The 20,893-nt window shown below is 46.1% G+C and overlaps 1 protein-coding gene across 2 annotated transcripts in view; it reads right to left on the bottom strand.

Annotated features, from left to right (window-relative positions):
* Nucleotides 1-14,352: 14,352 nt before the first annotated feature.
* The window catches only part of LOC132387002 (oxidized low-density lipoprotein receptor 1-like), a 35,756-nt gene continuing 29,215 nt past the window's right edge, over nucleotides 14,353-20,893 (bottom strand). For both annotated transcript variants that reach the window (XM_059959357.1, XM_059959358.1), the window contains 3 exons: nucleotides 17,015-17,157; nucleotides 15,521-15,585; nucleotides 14,353-15,218 (listed from right to left, as the gene is read on the bottom strand). In XM_059959357.1, coding sequence (XP_059815340.1) covers nucleotides 15,050-15,218; nucleotides 15,521-15,585; nucleotides 17,015-17,157 — 377 coding nt within the window. In that variant the 3' untranslated portion in view covers nucleotides 14,353-15,049. The remainder of the gene's footprint in view (nucleotides 15,219-15,520; nucleotides 15,586-17,014; nucleotides 17,158-20,893) is intronic.

Below are 20,893 nucleotides of genomic sequence, written 5' to 3'. Positions count from 1 at the left end.
TTGCCAGGGATGGTGGTGGAGGCGAAAAAATTAGGGGTATTTTAGAGTCTCTTGGACAGCCATATGGATTAAACAAATTAGAGGGTTACGGGGTATTGAGGGTTCCGTGCTCTTTTAAATTATACAAACCCCATTTCCAGAAAAGTTGGGAGATTGTCCAAATGCGATAAAAACAATAATGTGTTATATGTTAATTCACGTAAACCTTTATTTAACTGACAAAAGTACCTAGAAAAGATTTTCAACATCTTAACTGACCAACTTAAATGTATTTTGTAAAGATACACAAATTTAGAAATTGATGGCTGCAACACACTCAACAAAATTTGGGACAGAGTTCAAATAAGATTGGAAAGTGCACAGAATATTCAAGTAACACCGGTTTGGAAGACTCCACATTAAGCAGGCTAATTGGTAGCAGGTGAGGAATCATAACTGGGTATAAAAGTAGCGTCAATCAAAGGCTCAGTCTTTGCAAACAAGGATGGGTCGTGGCTCACCTCTCTGCCAAAATTCGTCAAAGAATTGTTAGTCAGTTCAAAAGGAACATTTCCCAAAGCAGGATTGCAGAGAATTTAGGTCTTTCAACATCTACAGTACATAATATTGTGAAAGGTTTCAGAGAATTCAGAGACATCTCAGTGCGTAAAGGGCACCGTCAGAAACCACTGTTGAAATCACGTGATCTTCGAGCCCTCAGGCGGCATTGTCTAAGAAACCGTCATGCTACTGTGACAATTATAGCCACCTGGGCTCGGTAGTACTTCGGAAAACCATTGTCACTTAACACAGTCCGACGCTGAATCCAGAAATGCAACTTGAAACTGCATTACGCAAGGGGGAAGCCATACATCAACTCTATGCAGAAACGCCGGCGAGTTCTCTGGGCCCGAGCTCATCTCAGATGGACTGAAAGACCGTGGTATCAGGTGCTGCAGTCAGGTGAGTCGACATTTCAGTTGGTTTTCGAAAAAAAAAACGAGCGTCGAGTTCTCCGTACCAAAGATGGAAACGACCATCCTGATAGTTAACAGCGAAAGGTGCAAAAAAACAGCATCTGTGATGGTATGGGGTGCATCAGTGCCCACGGCATGGGTGAGTTGCATGTATGTGAAGGTACCATTGACTCTGAGGCGTATATTAGGATTTTAGAGAGACATATGTTGCCATCACGGCGACGTCTCTTCCGGGGACGTCCATGCTTATTTCGGCAGGACAATGCCAGACTACATTCTGCACGGGCTACAACAGCATGGCTTTATAGGCACAGAATGCGTGTGCTCGACTGGCCTGCTGCCAGTCCAGATCTATCTTCTATTAAAAACGTATGGCGCATCAGAAGAGAATCAGACAACGGAGACAACGGACTGTTGAGCAGCTGAAATCTTATATCATGCAAGATTGGACAACATTTCCAATTGCAAATCTACTGCAATTAATAACTTCAGTTCCAAAACGATTAAAAAGTTATTAAAAGGGAAGATGATGTAACACAATTGTAAACATGCCTCTGTAACAACTTTTGTTGAGTGTGTTGCAGCCATCAAATTCTAAATTTGTGTAAATTTACAAAATACAATTAAGTTGGTCAGTAAAGCTATTGAAAACCTTTCCCTTGTACTTTTGTCAGTTAAATAAAGTTTCACATGAATTAACATATCACAGATTTTTGTTTTTACTGCATTTTGGAAACTATCCCACCTTTTCTGGAAATAGGGTTTATACATAGGTCGGCACAAAATCGAGGGCTGAAGGGCCTGTACTGTTCTGTAGTATTATCGTGCCTATTGTCTAGTATCCCAGTGCACACCACCGGGGTCAGTCACAGCGCTAAGCCCCTCCCACTCTCTGCCCCACCCACCTCTCAAAGTAGACTGTGAATCCGCCCCTCTGAACTGCCTGTTGTTGTCGGTTCTCGGCCATCTTGTCGAGTCTCCGAGCTCAGGAAAGGGATTGAACCGTCGATAGAGGAAACCCGGAGCGGCAGACCGTCATCCTCAAATACCTGATAATAGGCCGATGAAGAGAGGGACGGGGAGCAGGGGAAGAAATCGGGGAGGAGAGAAATTGAGGGTGTGCGAGAAGGCGGTCTAGTGAGATGAGAGTGACGGGAGGGACAGAAACAAAAGTGGAGTAAAGATTTGAAGAGTGATTGAGGAAGAGGGTAGATAATGGAGAGAGAGGGAGGGAAGGAATTGAAGGAGGGGTGTAGAGGGAGATGGTAGGGGTGAGAAACGAGAGAATGTCGGAAAGATTTGTGTCATCCATCGAAAGCCTCTACTGTGCTGGGGATTTGTAACTCCACCCCCACCCCATACCTGCCGCGCCACCCAGCACGCACCCCACCCCCATTTGGGTACTGGCTTTCTGTCCTACTGCTCCTGCTCATCGCCAGGGTTTCAGACATCAGCCGATCTGTCTGCGATACTCACCCCCAACACACATCGAGGCGAGTGATGCGCCTCCCTCCGAGTGAGGGTAAACAACTACCCTCGGAACTCGTACCCCTCGCCACCTTCCCTCCGCTCCTCTTCTTCCGACTCCCTCAATCCCACCCTCACACCTCACCCGTTTCTTTTCTCCCTCCCACCATTCCCCAACACCTCCCTACCTCCTGCCATTCCGGAAGACTTTGTGCGAGTGTCTGTGTCTGAAAGCCTTTGTATTGTATCCGGAAGAGGAAGGAAGAAGAGGCGAGCAGTGGGCAGGGACAGAGTGGTGAGATTGCACACACGGCAGGAACAGCATGACAGGACGTTTCACACAGAACTGTGGAGAGGCTCAGAACCGAAGGATCAACGGCGTTTGGAAAAGGGAGTAAAACCTGTTGTCAACTCTCCCCCATTCTCCTCACCAATCCAGGTGAACAGAGAAAGGGAGATCTGTAGAGGAGGGGCTTGGGTTGGGGTCGGGGATGTGGAAGACTATTGGTGATGGAGCGGTCCACGCAAACAGAGAATTGTGTCGGGGAGGTTGGAAATGAGGGAAAAGGGTGCAGTGGAGCAGAGAGTTGACTGAGTTGGGAGGAGTTGAGGGGAGGACGGACGTGTCAGAGATTGGGAGTATTGTGAGGTAGGAAGGGGTCGTCGGTGACCGGAAGTCGGTGTAGGGGATTGTGCGGTGGATGTATACGGCAGAGGAGTCAGATGATCATGGAACGGTCAGTGGTGAGCGGGAGCGGTGGGGTGACTAGACACCCCATCTTCTGTGATCTCTGTTTCGAGCAAAACCTCAGTACATTAGTCAGACGTCAGCCAACGATGATGAACCTGTTATGGATCTACAGACCTGTGCCCAACAACAGACATGATTTAAATGGAGAGAAAATTAAAAAGATCTGTGCTAGGACTTGGAAGACCTCATGCAGGATTCATTTAAGGTTAACATTCAGGTCGAGTCGGTGGCGAAAAAGGCAAATGTGATTTTGACATTCATTTCGGGTTGTCTCTAATATCGAAATAGGTATGTAATGTTCAGAATTATAAGGCACTCATTCGCTCATTCGGAGCGTTGTGGGCAGTTTCGGGACCCTTATCGCGGAACGGATGAGCTTACATTGGAGAAGGTTCGGAGGCTGTTCACCGGAATAATTCCGGGATTGAATTGCTTGTCATATGCGGAATAAGGGACATCCCTCTATTCTTAGACTGTATCCTCCAGTCTTTGACGCTAGCAGCACAGGACAAATCCGCTCCACATCCATTCTAGCAGGACCTTTCACCATTCGAGAGATTTTAATGAGGTTACCCCTCATCCTTCTGAATTCCGTTCAATATCGGCGCAGAGCCATAATAAACTTTATTTAACAAGCCTTTTATTTCCGGAATAATTTTCCTGAACCTCCTTGAATCTTCCTCCAGTTTCCGCACAACCTTTGTAAGATAAGCGACCCAAAACCGGTCACTGTAATCCACGTGAGGCCTCACCAGTGTTTTATGTTTTCAGAAGTTTAAATCGTCGCGTTTATAGTCCTTAGAAATAATTGCTCACATGGTTTTGGACTTCCTGATCACAGACTCAACATGGAAATTAACCTTCAAGGAATCCTGCACAAGATCTCCCAAGTCCCTGTTAGTGTTTGGCTCCGTTTGTGTTCTCCATTTTCTCTACAATTACAAAATTGCCTACTCTTTCATTTCTTCTACCAGCATGCGTGGCCTTTTAATTTCCGACATTGTATTCATCTGCATTTCTTTGTCCATTCCCCTTATTTATTCAAGTCTTTCTGCAGACTGTCTACTTCCTCAAAACTGCCTGTCCCTCCACCTATCTCCATATAATTTACAATCAATTCTATTATCCAAATGACTGACACGGAATTTGAAAAGTATCGGTCGCACCACAGACCCCAGTAGAACAAGATGAGTCACCGGCACTCAATCAGATAAAAGTCTCCCTTTATTCCCACTCTTTGCCTCTTGCCAAATAGCCTCTGCTTTATCCAGGCCAGAATGTTTCCTGCAATCCCATGAGCTCGCAGCTTCTTAATCAGCCTCCTTTGTCTCAACTTGTCAAAGGCCTTCTGACAATCCAAATAGCACGTCATTAACCAATTCTCTTTTGTCGATCTGCATATTATTTCATTAAAACGTACAGCAGATTTGTCAGGCAGCATTTTTCCTGAAAAAAAAAACTTAGGCCTACTTTATACCGGGTCTCCAGGTACACTGCGACCTCATCCTTAACAATGGCCTCAAATAAATTCCCAACCGCTGAGCTCAGACTAACTGACCCAGAGTTTCTTTAACAATAGACTCTAATACCTTCGCAACCGCTGAGCTCAGACAAACTGGCCTAGAGGTCCCTTAACAATGGTCTCTAATACTTTCCCAAACGCTGAGTTCAGACAAACTGGCAAAGAGTTCCCTTAACAATGGTCTCTAATAACTTTCCAAACGCTGAGCTCAAACCAACTGGCCGAGAGTTCCCTTAACAATGGTCTCTAATAACTTTCCAAACGCTGAGCTCGGACTAACTGGCCTAGAGTTTCCTTAACAATGGTCTCTAATAACTTTCCAAACGCTGAGCTCGGACCAACTGGCCAAGAGTTCCCTTAACAATTGTCTCTAATACCTTCCCAACCGAGATATCCCAACCAGTGCCTGGAAATGTATGATCATGCATTTTGCCGGAACGAAATAAAAGAGTAGTCTATTTTATTTTTTTAAAAAATCAACAATCTGCGGCGCAATGGGATTTGGAGTTCTGGTGCATTATCCCCTCAAATTTAATTTACAGGTGTCGTCAGTGGTGAGAAAGACAAATACAATGATCGCAATCATTTCCAGACGATCAGCCTATAACGGTAATGATTTATTTTTTTAGGCTTTGCAAGGCACTGAAGAGGTCTCATTTGTAGTATTATGAGCAGTGTTGGTTCCCTTGGATGAAAGTCGAATCACTGGCATTGGAGATCAGACGACCAGAAGACATATACAAGGAATTAGACCATTCAGCCCATCGAAACTGCTTTGCCGTTCCCATCATGGCTGATCCCGCATCGCACTCAGCTCCAGACACCTGCTTTGCGTAAGGAAACTGTCAAGCTGTCCCCATAAATATAATGACGGGTTTGGATTCCAACATGGTTTCTGGCAGAACATTCCGCACATTCGCTTCTGACCAGCAGCAAGCACTGCTCTTTGCTTCTGTTCTAAAAGGTCACCTGGCAGTTCTGAGTGTGTGCCCTCTTGTTCTGGATATCCCCACCAAAGGAAACATCCTCTCCACATCCACCCAGTCTAGTATTTTCAACGTTCGGTAGTTTCAATTAGATTATCCTGCATTATTCTGAATTCCAGTGAGTACAGGACCAAATTTGCCGAACGCTCCTCACATGTTAACCCCTTCATTTCCAGAATTTTCCCCGTAATCCTCGTCCGAAACCTATGCAATGACAACATATCCTTTCTCAGATATGCAACGCAAATATGTTACCAATACTCCAAGTGCGGCCTTGTTGTTGCTTATAAAGCCTCCCCGTTATCTCCCTTTTCTATATATATTCGTTTCCTCTCGAAATAAATGCCAACATTGCATTTGCCTTCTTACCCCAGACTCAAACAGTCCTTCTGCACCTATGATGTTTGAAACTTCTCCACATTTAAATAAATCACCTTATGTTCCTTTTACCAAAAGGCACTGTATACCCCTCCACCTGTCTTCGTATTATTGGCAAACTTTGCCTCAAAACCATTCAAATCATTATACAAATAATTATCAAACAATGTGAAAATAGTGGGCTGATTACTGACAACTGAGGATCACCACCAGACACCGTCAGCCAACCAGAAAAGACCCCTGTTATTCCCTCTCAGTGTCTTCTGCCTGCCAGACATTCCTCTATCCATGGCAGTATCCGTCCCGTAACGCCTTCGGATTTTGTCTTGTTAAGGAGCCTCTTGTGTGGCACCTCAAAAGATTCCTTCTGAAAATTCAAACAAATGGCATCCTTTACCTCTTCTTTGTCCGCTCTGCTTGTTACTTCCTCTAGGAACTCTAATAGATTTGTCCGGCAACATTTTCGCTCAACAGAAACCATGCTGACTTTGACTTACTTCATCATTCCTCTCCAGGAACCCCGAACATCCATCCTTAATAATAGATTCCAACATTTTCTCAACAACCGAACTTAGGCTGACTGGCCAATCATTTCATTTTTTTAGCCTTCCTTCCTTTTCAAAGATTGGAGCGATATCTGTAATCCTCCAGCCCTCTGGGAATTAAGTGATGTTGAAGATTATGGCCAATGCATCAGTTTTCCTTTGGCAACTTCTCTCAGGACTTTAAGATGTGGGTTGTCTGTTTCAGGCGACTTATCGACGTAAGACCTTTGGGTTTTACTCGCATATTGCCCTTTGTAATCGCCATGGCACTCACGCCTGCTCCCTGACCCTGACTGGTCTCTGGCACACTGCTAGTTTACTCCATCGTGAAGACATTTGCAAAGTACAAATTACGCCCATCCGCCATTTTTGTCACCCATTAATACCTCACCAGCATCATTTTCCAGTGGCTCAAAATCAAGTCTCAGCTTCCTATTAACCTTGGCCTCACTGAAAAATGAACTTATAGTATCCTGATTAATATTATTGGATACTTTGCAATCATATTCACACTTTTATTTCCATTTTATAGTCTTTTTCGTTGCCTTTTGTTGGATTTTCAAAGCTTTCAAATCATCCAGCTTCCCATTCACTTTTCCCACCTTATATATTCTTTCCAGGCCTTAACTTTATTCCTCAGCCACTGTTGCCTACCGTTGCCATTTGAGAATAACTTATTCTGTGGGACATATCGAAACTGCTCATTATGGACAATTACCTGAAATTTCAGCCATCTCTTCTCTGCAGTCATCCCAGCCATTATCCCCACCCGTCTGTGATACTGATACATGTGAATTATGCTTCTCCCTCAGAAAACTGAGAACCAATTTAATCACACCTCTTCAGTAAACAGAATTAAGGCTTTTGGTCACATCACTTACGAATGCTGAGGACTCGGTGTGAGATAACCCGCACCCTAGCACGCGGGAAGCAACACACCATTCAGGAGTCGAATTCTGGCACAGCGAACATCCTTTCTGTCCCACTAACTAACGAATCCTCGATCACCACAGCTTGTCCTTTCTTCCCCACCCCTTCCGAGTCAAGAGGCAGACTTACTGCCAAACAGCCAACCACTGGGATATCACTCTCTCCGCTCGTCCGCCACCACGATCTTTCCAGTCATTGTTCTGCCACTTTGGCTCCAATCCCTCTTGAACCGGTTGGCACCCATGAGTGTGAAATGGATAAACTTTCTGGTTATTGACTGACGAGCACGTGACTTGGGTTTCATCACTACCGTGAAGGTCCTGACCTTTAATCTAACTCCCTGTATCCCCTCATCTCTCGTTCCACCCATGCCATGGGAGGTCAAATGCAACACGATCTGACATGCCCCCCCCCCCCCCCACAGGGCGTTGGACCATATGGACAATTGCAACACCGACGTCAGGATGTGATTTAATGACAACAGCTCAGAGTTCAGCGCAAACATTTCCTCAGTTCTTATCAACGAGCTCCAGATCCGGGACAGTGCATCTCCCTCTGCAACAGAATGTTCGACTTCTTCATGGGGAAACCACAGTCAGTGTAGTTCGGTCATAACACTTCCGATCAACAAACAGTGTTGAAGTCACAGAGAAGATGCATAAAACAGAGGGGGAGATTTATTAACCACATAACCATACAACAATTTACATCACGGAAACAGGCCATCGCGGCCCTTCTAATCCGTGCCGAACGCTGACTCTCAACTAGTCCCACCTACCTGCACTCAGCCCATAACCCCATCCCATTCCTGTCTATATACCCGTCCATTTGTTTAATGACTAAATCTAACCTGCCTCTACCACTTCCACTGGAAGCTCGTTCCACACAGCTACCACTCTCTGAGTAAAGAAGTTGCCTCTCTCGTTACCCCTAAACTTTTGCCCCCATCTCTCATCTCATGTCCTCTTGTTTGAATCTCCTCTACTCTCAATAGAAAAAGCCTATCCACGTCAACTCTATTTATAACCTTCATAACGCTAAATACCTCTATCAAGTCCCCTCCTTCAAACTTCTACGCTCCAAAGAATAAAGACCTAACTTGTTCAACATTTCTCTCTAACTTCGATGCTGAAACCGAGATAACATTCCAGTGACCAGAACTGTACACAATACTACAAATTTGGCCTCATCAAAGGCTTGTACAATTTTAACATTACATCCAAACTCCTATACTCAATACTGTGATATGTAAAGGCCAACACACCAAACGATTTCTTACCACCTTCTCCACATGCGATTCCACATTCAGGGAACTGTGCACCATAATTCCTAGATAACTCTGTTCTACTGCATTCGCCCATGCCCTACCATTTACCATGTATGACTTATTTTGATTAGTCCTACCAAAAAGTAGCACCTCACACTTATGAACATTAAACTCCATTTGCCATCTTGCAGCTCACTCTTCTAACTAGCCTAAATCTCTCTGCAAGCTTTGAAAACTGACTTCATTATATACAACGCCACCTATCTTAATATCATCTGCATATTTACTAATCCAATTTACCATCCCATCATCCAGATCATTAATGTATATGACAAACAACATTGGACCAAGTATAGATACCTGAGTCACACCACTAGACACCGGCCTCCAACCTCACAAACAGTTATCCACCATTACACTCTGGCATCTCCCATCCAGCCATTATTGAATCCAATTACTACTTCTACATTAATACCTAACGATTGAACCTTCCTAAATTAGCTTCCGTGTGGAACCATGTCAGAGGCCTTAATGAAGTCAATATAGACATCATCCACTACTTAACACTCCTCAACTTTCCTTGTAAGCTCTTCAAAAAATCAAAACATGACGTTCCGCGCACAAATCCATTTTGACTGTTCCTAATCAGACCTTGTGCATTCGGATAATTATATATGCCATCTCTAAGGATACCTTCCACTAATTTACCCATCACTGACGTCAGACTTACAGGCCGATCATTGCTAGGTTGACTCTGAGAACACTTGTTAAACAATGGAACCGGATGAGCAATTCGCCAATCCGACGACACCATCCCCGTTTCTAACGACATTTGAAATATTCCTGTCAGAGCCCCTGCAGAGTCACCGGCAGTAAACCTAAATAATTCTCCGTTCATTCCCACTCTTTGCCTCCTGCCACGGAAACAGCACTTTATCCATTTTAATCCGCACATTACTGCATTCAGTCCTGTATTCATCCTTTTCGATGGTGTCCAAAATTCACCATGCATCTCAGACGATTGGCTGCAATGTCTCCCCCTCAACACCCTCTCCTCAGTACAAATTGCCTCGGTTTGTAAAACCAGTTACCTTATCCTCAGCACGATTTTCAGCCAATGCCGATCCTTCTGCATTGAAATGTGTGCAGCCCAGGGCAATATTTGCACCGATCTCAACCATCTGATTACCACCTCTGTGTGTGTTCTTATCACCATCCATCTCCGCAGCCTCTCCGCTAACTGATCTGGCACTCTGGTCCCATCCCTCTGGAATTAGTTGACACCCATGTGTGAAAACTGTATAATCTCTCTGGCTCTGGCCCGGAAAGCACGGTGCTCGGGTTTCAATACTGAGATCACTACCCTGGAGATCCTGCCCTTTAACCCTTATCCCTCTAGTCAATCATCCTAGCCATGGCATTGGTAGCCAAGTGGGACACGATCTGACTTGCTTTCCATTGGGCCTTGGGCATTCTGGAAATTTGCAATACCCACACCGGGCTGCTGTTTATTGACAACAGCTTAGAGTTCAGCAGAATTATTTCCTCAGTTCTTACCAACAATCTGAGCATCCGGGGCAGTGCATCTCCATCGGCAACAGAATGTTTGACTTCCCCATTGCGAACCCACAGCCAGTGTAGCTCGGTCACAACATTTCCGATCAACAAACTGCACAACAGAGGTCCATCGGCCAGGAAAGCATTGCCGAAAATGCTCTTATCTTGGAAATTACCAAGGGTAAACAACATTGGACCAGGTATAGATCCCTGAGACACACCACTAGACACCAGCCTCCAACCTGACAAACAGTTATCCACCATTACACTCTGGCATCTCCCATCCAGTCATTATTGAATCCATTTACTACTTCAATATTAATACCTAACGATTGAACCTACCTAAATTAGCTTCCGTGTGGAACCGTGTCAGAGGCCTTAATGAAGTCAATATAGACAACATCCACTAATTAACACTCGTCAACTTTCCTTGTAAGCTCTTCGAAAAATTCAATAGTTTTTGTCAAACATGACGTTCCGCGCACAAATCCATTTTGACTGTTCCTAATCAGACCTTGTGCATTCGGATAATTATATATGCCATCACTAAGGATACCTTCCACTAATTTACCCATTCACTGACATCAAACTTACAGGCCGATTATTGCTAGGTTTACTCTTAGAACCCTTATTAAACTATAGAATCGGATGAGCAATTCGCCAATTTTCCGACACCATCCCCGTTTCTAATGACATTTGAAATATTCCTGTCAGAGCCCCTGCAGAGCAACCGGTAGTAAACCTGAGTACGTCTCCATTCATTCCCACTCCTTGCATCCTACCACGGAAACACCACTTTATCCATTATAATCCGCACATTAATGCCTTCAGTCCTGTATTCATCCTTTTCGATGGTGTCCACAATTTACCAGGAATCTCAGACGATTGACTGCAATGTCTTCCCCTCAACAGCCTCTCCTCAGTACAAATTGCCTCGGTTTGTAAAAACAGTTACCTCATCTTCAGCACTATTTGCAGCCAATGCCGATCCTTCTGCATTGAAATGTGTGCACCCCAGGACAATATGTGCACCGATCTCAACCATCTGATTACCACCTCTGTATGAGTTCCTATCACCATCCGTCTCCACTGCCTTTCCAATAAGTGTTCTGGCACTTTGGGCCCATCCCTCTGGAGCTAGTTGACACCCATGTGTGAAAACTGTACAATCTCACTGGCTCTGGCCCGGCGAGCACTCTGCTCGGGTTTCAATACTGAGATCACTACCCTGGAGATACTTTAACACTTATCCCTCTACTCCCTCGTCACTCCTCCTAGCCATGCCATTGGTAGCCAAGTGGGACACGATCTGTCTTGCTTTCCATTGGGCCTTGGACAATCTGGACATTTGCAATACCCACACCGTGCTGCTGTTTATTGACAACAGCTCAGAGTTCAGAACATCACATCCTCAGTTGTTATCAACAATCTCCGCATCCGGGGCAGTGCATCTCCCTCCCTCTGCAACAGAATGTTTGACTTCCCCATTCGGAAACCACAGTCAGTGTAGCTCGGTCACAACATTTCCGATCAACAAACAGCACAATAGAGGCCCATCGGCCCCCAAAGCATTGTCGAAAATGCTCTTATCTTGGAAATCACCAATGGTAACCCATAACACTATATTTTCGAGGCTCCATGCCCCTGTCCAGGAGTCTCTTATGAGACCCTATCGTATCCGCCACAGCCACTAGCGCCGGCAGCCAATTCAACGCACTCTGCACTAAAAAAAAACCCTGGCATCTCCTCTGTAACTGCTTCCAAGCAGATTAAAAAAGCGCCCCCTCGTTCTAGCTATAGTTTCTTTTGTCCTGCACCGTGCGTGTAACTACCTCTCTATACGTTCAATCTATCACCTGGAAAGCCTCTCGAATTATTTAAAAAATTCCTGGATGTTAGCATCTGTGCACAGTCAACACGTTGACCCCGTTGACCTTGTCTCTCTCCACAAGCGGTCTGCAATGGCTGGACTCTCCTGCTTCCAAGTGGCCTCAGTCAGTCTGGAGAATTGGAATATCTCCATCAGGCTGCGGTTTTGTTGACAACAGCTCAGCGTTCAGAACAATCATTTCCTCAGTTATAATCAACAATCTCCAAACCCTGGGTCAGTGTATCTCCCTGTGCAACCGAATGTTTAACTAACTCATGAGGAAACCGCAGTCAATGCAGATCGGCCATAACATTTCCCATCCACAGGTAGGGTTCAAGTAGCAGAGGGGCTACAAAAGGGCTGAGACCGATTGCGGAAACGGGCAAAGCCATGGCTGATGGAATAGAGTGCCGGGAAGTTTTTGGTCCTGCAATTCGGTAAAATAAATAAAAATGCAGAATATTTTCGAAATGGAGAGAAAATTCAACAATCTACGGCCGAAAATGATTTGGGAGTCCTTGTGCAGGATTTCCTTAAGGTTAATTTATTGTTGGAGTCCGTGGTGACGAAGGCAAACACAACGGATTCATTGCTTTCCAGAGGACTAACATATGAAGACGATCAATTAATTTTAAGGTGTTTTTCGGAGGCCTGATCCGGGGTATTATGGCCCTAATTGTGGACCTTATATAGGGAAGGATGGGTGGACGTTCTGAAGGGTGAAATTGAGTTTCGCGAAAATGATTCCGGGGTTGAGGAGAGTTTGATGAATCTGGGCCTGTACTCACTGGAATTCAGAAGAAAGAGAGGTGACGTCATTGACACCCGTCAAAAGTTGAAAGTCCTCGATCGAGTGAATGGAGAGAGAGATGGTGGGGGAGACTAAGGCCTGCGTGGGCAGCCTCAGCATGCAGGGATGAGAATTTAGAACGTATGTTCGGAGGGATTTCCTCTGCCAAAGAGGGGTGGTTTAAGGAATTCCTTGTCGTAGGCGGCGGTGTAAACCAAGTCATTGTGTATGTACAACACATCAGTAGATCGAGGTAAAAGTTTCTGCTGAAGGAATTAACCAGCTACGGGCTTAAAAAAAAAGCTAAAGCAAAAAGGAGGTAATCTCCTGATTACAGCCTCAGACATGTGAAATTGGCTTAATGTAAAGAAGATTAGACAGTCAAATGCGTGTGTCAAGGATTGGTGTTGGAGAAGTGGGTTCGAATTCATGAGAAATTGGCACCAGTACTTGGGAAGGAGGGAGCTGTTCCAATGGGACGGATACACCTGAACCGTGATGGGACCGGGATCCCAGAGAGCCACATGACGCGGGGTTGTGTGCAACAGATTGGCGGAGTATGGATAAAGTAAAAGAGAAAAATGTGGATGAAGTTAAAGTAAAATCAAAAGATAAAAAAAGAGAAAAGTAAGTGTGGAGTGAAGTGAAGCGAAGAAACTTCAAGTGTAAAGTGAGAAAGATGACATGATTTTAAAAGCACAATGAGTGTAAAATCACTTTATCTGAAAGTCCGTAGTTTTCCAAATAAGGTCAGTGAAATCGTGGCACAAATCAGTACAAAGGGGACTGATTTAGTGGTCATTATAGAGACGTGGCTGCAAAGTAAAGAGGATTGGAAATTCAATATCCAAGAATATCAGGGAATACGAAAGGATTAGCAGGAATTTCAGGAGGTGGTGTAGCGCTCTTGATTGAGGCGGATGTTAGGGCGATATTTGGAGACGACATAGGATCTTTGGAGCAGAATGTGGAATCAATCTGGGTGGAGATAGCACATTCACTCAAACACGAAGAAGGTGCCAAGTTCCCGACCGAAGAGCGGCAGGCATTCAGGTCTCGGCGCGTCCATTCCCCGGAGTGTGGTTAGCTGTCACTTTCCCTTTAGGGCTCTGACTACCAATTATTGCCCGTCAACAACCCTCCCCTCCATCGAGGACATGTTCAAGAATGAATGCGTCCGGAATACCGCCTCCAGCCGGGAAATACCCTGTGCTCATCGGTACCATCGGGGAGGGGGTACAGGAGCCTGAAAACTCAACAATTTACAAGCAGTTGCCTCCCCTCCGCCATCAGATTGCGAACTCTCCGTGAACACTTAAACACTCCCTCGGTATTCACCTTCATTGCAGTATTTATTAGTTCTCCCTATTTACGTTAATTTTACATCTCCCTATTTACGATAATTTTGCACCGTACCGAAGTCACCTTGAAGTTGTACAAGGCGTCGTTGAGGCCGCGCTTGGAGGGCGGTGTTCACTTCTGGTCCCCCTCCTGTAGGAAAGCTGCCACTAAGCTGGGAAGAGTGCGGGGTGAGATTTACGAGGATGTTGCCGGGTCTCGACGGTCTGAGTTACGGACAGAAGGCAAGCAGAAAGGATGTGTCTACAGTTCCTGGAGCGAGGGTATGAAGCCAGGAGGGGCACAAGGAGGGTAAATGTGCACATTGGGTTGGGTTGGGGAATTGAGAGCCAGAGTTCACAGAATTGAGGTGAGAGTGTGTGGAGAGAACGGAGAGAGGAGAGGCCGAGAATGGGGTCCGAGGGGGAGAGAGCCAGAGCAGAAGAAGAATGTGTTGGGGAGAATGGCAAAGATAAGAGTAGAAAGAGGGAGTAATTGTGGCGAGCGGAGGAGAGAGGGGCAGGAAGGGTGAAGAGTGGTCTGGATGGGGAGAGGGAGAGTAGTGGGGGAGAATGTGGATGCGATTAGAGGAGGAGACTGGTGTACGATGGAGTGGGTGTGAAGGAGTAAAAGGGTAGGGGTTTGAGAGTGGGGTAGATTGAATGGGGAGAATTGAGATACATTCCTTTGATTTAGGTTCTCCCCACGGGGTGTTGACAAAGACCTCGGATCTCTGCAGGAATATCCGACTTCTCGCAGAGGAATCTGTGTTTTATTTTGCAATCGTATGTCCAGGATCCGTCGCATTTTCTGCAGCTGGGCCGGCTATAGGACTTGTACAGAAGATTAGAGCCCACATTCCTGTCAAAGAGGGTTAGACAATTTCAACAGAGACAAAACAGATGCAGCAGCCAACCTGAGATCGTCGAAAACAACTAATCCATTGATCTGCGCTCGCCACCCAGCCCCGGATCCACGGCCGTACGAATCCCACTACACCCCTCTCCCCGACAATCCCGAGTCAGTTCCCAAATCAATCCCAATGCATCACCCTCGCCCGACAACCCTGGGTCAGTCAACAGTCTAATCCCACTGACCCAATCTCTCTCTCCACGGCCTCGTGTCACTCTCAAACCACGGACCTGTAACAGTCCAAACCTCACCCGTCTCTGCATTTTCCAATCCAGTAAGTTCTGTATTCATCGCCGACAGAGGTGGAAACAAATTCCTGTGAAGTGAAATCCTTTCCATTAATATGCATTCAACGTCCTGGGAAATGTTTCACTGCTAATGTAATGGTTTCTCTGTAGCAGCAGTGTGTTTGTGTTATGACGAGAGATAACGGGTGCTTTGTAATGTGTGGCGTCCGCTGATGGGAGGGGTTTTCTTTCCTGTGAGCCCGTGAGCGGGGAACTCGCGGGCTTTTGTTCGGCAGAAGATGGAAAGAGAAGATGCCAGAATGGGGTAATCGTAGACTGCAGGTCTGAGCGGACTTGGAATGGGGTCGGGAGTCGACCACACTCAGGAGAAATCGATGGAGAACGGACGGACGGGAAAACAGTGAGCTCCAAGGAGCGCGTTGGACTGTTTCGTTAAAATGGTAAAATTGTTTTCTAGACTAACCCTGTAGTTAAATGAAGAATCATAAAGCCCAACCGTTTAATTGCAAATGGTGAACTGCTCGTTATTTCGTGGGATTGATTTGTAACCGGGCAACACGACCACACAAACAAGTTTTTCTCGGATTGGCCTGGCCGACGGCAGTATCGCCCTCACACACCAGGCAAAGCATGCTGGTAGAACCTAACGGTGACATTGCGCCTCTCCCCATGTCTGGCCACGGGAAAATTTGAAGAGATGGCATAGACATGGAAACATCCAGTGTCATATCCCAGGAATGGGTGATGGGACGGCTTTGTGGGTGCTTCACTCTGTGCCTGACCCAGGGAGAGTCTGACGGGACGCCGTGAAGGGACTTCATTCTGTCACAATCAAAAACTTCCATAATTGCACCGTGCAGAGCATTCCGACAGGGGGCATGACTGTCCGGTATGGAGGGGGCTACTGCACAGGACCGAAAGAGCTGCGGAAGTTTGCAATTCTAGTCAGCTCCATCGTGGGCGCATGTCTACAAAGTACCCAGGACATTTTCAGGAGGCGGAGTCTCAGCAAGGCAGTGTCCATTATTAAAGACCTCCACCAGCCAGGGCATGCCCATTTCTCTCTGTAACCATCAGGTAGGAGATACAGAAGCTTGAAGGCCCTCACTCAGTGATTCAGGAACAGCTTCTTCTCCTCTGCCATCCGATTCCTAAATGGACTGGAAACATTGTACACTACCTCACTTTTTATAACGTAGATCATTTCCGGTTTTTTTACATTTTTAATAATCAATTCAATGTACGTGTTTGATTTACTTGTTCATTTTTATTATGCTTTATTTTATATTTATTATTATTTTCTCTCTCTCTGTTAAATTATGCATTGCATTGAAGTGCTACTGCTAAGTTAACAAATTTCACGTCACATGCCAGTGATGATAAACCGGGTTCAGATACTGGTCCTCGTGGGAGTTTCACTCTGTGTCTATCCCCGGGAGGGTGTGATGGGACGGTGTGGAATGTTTCGATCTATCTTACACCCTGGGAATCACTTACCTCTTCCTCTTTTGAATTTATTTCGAGGAGCCTTGCATCCAAGTTTGAACAATGTTCCCTCGCTCCATCATAAGTTTTCTCCAAGGAAGATATGAAATAACACCGATTTTCGTTATCGATCCAGTTCTGAGGACACGGATGCTCTACAAATCAGGAACAAAAAACAGTGATTCACCCTCCATAACACCCATTGCACCGAATGGGATCAGAAAATTCAAACTCCCTTAACAACGTCCAATCCCGGATTCAGACAGCAGGTGTCGCTCCTTTCACACCGTCCCATCACGCACACCTCCGGCCAGACATAGAGAGAACCTCCCTCCGCATCGTCCCCCCATCTCATACTCGCGGGATCAGAAACAGAGTGTCTCTCTCTCTCTCTCTCTCTCTCTCTCTCTCTCTCACTCACTCTCTCCACAGTCGCATTACACACACATGGGTTCAGACTGCACGCTGCCCATTGTCAAACCACGCGCTCTTGCGGGCAGACACAGAGAGAAGCTCACTCCACACCGTCCCATCACACATTCCCACAGGGAGACACAGAGTTAAGCTACTGTGACAGTGTCCAATCGCCCACACCAGTGATCAGACACAGTGTAGCTCCTCGAGCACCGTTCGATTACTGACACCCGGAGAAATTCTGAAGGTCACTGGTTCGAGCTGAGGCAGTCTGTTGTGTCCTTGAGCAAGGGACTTAACCACACATTGCTGTGCGATGTCAAAGGGGCCAAGCTGCATGGGTCATAGTGCCCTTCACTTGGACAACATCGGTGGCGTGGAGAGGGGAGACTTGCAGCTTGGGCAACTGCCGGTCTTCCATACAACCCTGCCCAGGCCTGCGCCCTGGAAACCTTCCCAGGCGAAAGTCCATGGTCTCACTAGAACAACGGGGACCTAGAAACTGAAATTAGAAAAAAAACTTATAGCGTCCTGTTTTATAATATTGGCCAGTTTACCATCATATTCCAGTTGTATTCCAGCTTGTTTTTTTATTATTATTTCACAGCCTTTCTTGTTGCCTTTTGTATGATTTTAAAAGCTTTCAAGTCATCCAATTCCTACTCAATTTTGCCATTTTACATCAGCTTTCCCTGGCCTAACTGCAATCCTTAATTTCCTTTGTCAGCCACGGATGCCTACTCTTATCTTGTAAGAACCTCTTCTTCGTTGGGGCATATGTATCCTGTTCATTGTGTAAAATTACCAGAAATTTAGTCCGTATGCCCGACTGCATCTGAAGTGTTATACCGGCTGCTGATGAGGATGACCACTGAACTGGCTTCCCGGCTGTCACCCAGTTTCCTGTGTCCTCCACCTTGGATGTAACCGCCTCTCTGTGTACGTCTCCGTTTATTAACACGCTTGATCTCTTGCCAAAGAAGCGCCGCATTATCCATTATACTCCAAACATTAAAAGTTAACATTTTCTGTCCTGTGTTTGTTCTTTTCGATGGTGTCCACAATTTACCAAGCATCTCAGACGATTGACTGTAATTTCCCTCCTCAACAGCAAATGCTCAGGAATCACTATCGGAGAGTAAATCTCCCTCAACACTGTCCCATCTCAAACAACAGGGGTTACACATAGAGTGAAGTTCACTCCACACGGTCCCATCTCACACTCCCGGGGTCAGACACAAGAGTAAATCTCCCTCTACACTTTCACATCAGACACTCCCGGGGTCAAGACACAGAGTGAATCTCCCTCCACTCCGTCCCATCACACACTCCCGGGGTCAGACCAGAGTCAATCCCCCTCCTCACCGTCCAAACACACACTCCCGGGGTTAGACACAGAAAGAATCTCACTTCACACATTCCCATCACACACTCCCGGGGTCAGACAAAGTGTATCGCCCATCTCACCTTCCTATCACACACTCCCGGGATCAGACACAGAGTGAATCCGCCTCCACAATGACCCATCACGCACTCCCGGGGTCAGACACAGAGTCAATCCCCCTCCTCACCGTCCCATCACACATTCCCGGGGTTAGACACAGATTGAATCTCCCGCCATACCTTCCCATCTCACATTCCGCGGGTCAGACACACAGTGAACATCCCACCTCACAGTCCCATCGCACACTCCCGGGGTCAGAAACGGAGTGAATCTCCCACCACACTGTCCCATCACACAACTCCCGGGCTCAGACACGGATTGAATCTCCATCCGCACCGTCCCATCACACACTCCCGGGGTCAGACACAGAGTGAATCTCCCTCCACACCGTCCCATCACACACTCCCGGGGTCAGACACAGAGTGAATCTCCCTCCACACCGTCCCATCTCACAAAGTCTCGTCACGCACTGCCTGTGAATCTCTTCCTCAATGGCCTCATCACGCATTCCAGCATTCAGACGTGTCGTGAAATTTCCTGCACGCCGTCCAGTCACACTCCTCCGGTGGAAGTTTCTCCGTGTTTCTCCATAGAACCATAAAACTATAGAACACAACAGCACAGTACAGGCACTTCAGCCCTCCATGTTGTGCTGACCCATATAACCCTTAAAAATGTATTAAACCAACACTACCCAATAACCCTCCATTTTTCTTTCATCCATGTGCCTGTCAAAGAGGCTCTTAAATACCCCTAATGTTTTAGCCTCCACCACCATCCCTGGCAGGTCATTGCAGGCAATCACAACTCTCTGTGTAAAAAAGAAAATTACCCCTGGTATCTCCCCTAATCTTTCCTTCCTTAATTTTGTATCAATGCCTCTGGTGTTTCTTCTATTGGTTCCCTGGGAAACAGGTACAGACCACCGATCCTATCTATGCCTCTTATAGTCTTCTAGACGTCTATCAAATCCCCTCTCATTCTTCTACGCTCCAAAGAGAAAAGTCCCAGCTCTGCTAACCTTGTTTCATATGACTTGTTCTCCAATCAGGCAACATCCTGGTGAATCTCCTCTGCACCCTGTCCACAGCTTCCACATCTTTCCTATAATGAGGTGCCCAGAATTGAACACAATACTCTAAGTGCGGTCTCACCGGAGATTTGTAGAGCTGTAACATGACCTCTCTACTCTTGAACTCAATCCCCCTCTTAATGAAGTCTAGCATCCCATAGGTCTTCTTAATTACCCTATCAACCTGTGCAGCGACCTTGATGGATGTATGGAATTGAACCCCAAGTTCCCTTTGTTCACCCACACTGTTAAGTAACTGACCATTAATTCTGTACTCAGTCTTCTGGCTTGTCCTTCCAAAATACATCACCTCGCACTTGTCCGGATTGAACTCCATCTGCCATTTTTATGCCCAACTCTGCAGCCTGTCTATATCTTCTTGCAACCTTCGACAACATACAGCTCCATCCAAAGCTCCTCCAATCTTCGTGTCATCCACGAAGTTACTCAACCATCTTTCCACCTCTACTTTCAGGTCATTTATAAAATTCACGAACAGCAGGGGTCCAAGGACAGATCCCTGCGACACTCCACTAATTACCGACCTCCAGGAAGAATACTTTCCTTTCACAACTACACTCTGCTTTCTTCCTTTAAGTCATTGTTTTTTTATCCAAACACCTTCCACAACGTCTCATCAGACACTCTCGGGATCAGAAACTGTGTGAAACCTCTTCTGCAACGTCCCATAATTCACTCCCAGATTCAGGCACAGAGTGAAGCCCCAGCTGCACCGTCCCGTCACACACTCCTATATTTAGACTGAAACTCTCTCTCTCCACGGTGCTACAACACACTTCAGAAGTTAGACATGAGGTGAATCTCTCTGGGCACTGTCCCAACATACAATCCCTCTGTCAGACACAGAGTGAAGCTGGATCCATACTGTCCTATCAGAGATTCACGGAGTCAGACATAGAATAAAATTGTAATGCTACGTCTCACAATCCCGTGGTCAGAC

Source organism: Hypanus sabinus, unplaced genomic scaffold (genome assembly GCF_030144855.1).
Source record: "Hypanus sabinus isolate sHypSab1 unplaced genomic scaffold, sHypSab1.hap1 scaffold_1469, whole genome shotgun sequence".
Taxonomy (NCBI): Eukaryota; Metazoa; Chordata; class Chondrichthyes; order Myliobatiformes; family Dasyatidae; genus Hypanus; species Hypanus sabinus.
The sequence above is the reverse complement of the archived record's forward strand: the minus strand, read 5'-3'. Positions and strand labels throughout refer to the sequence as shown.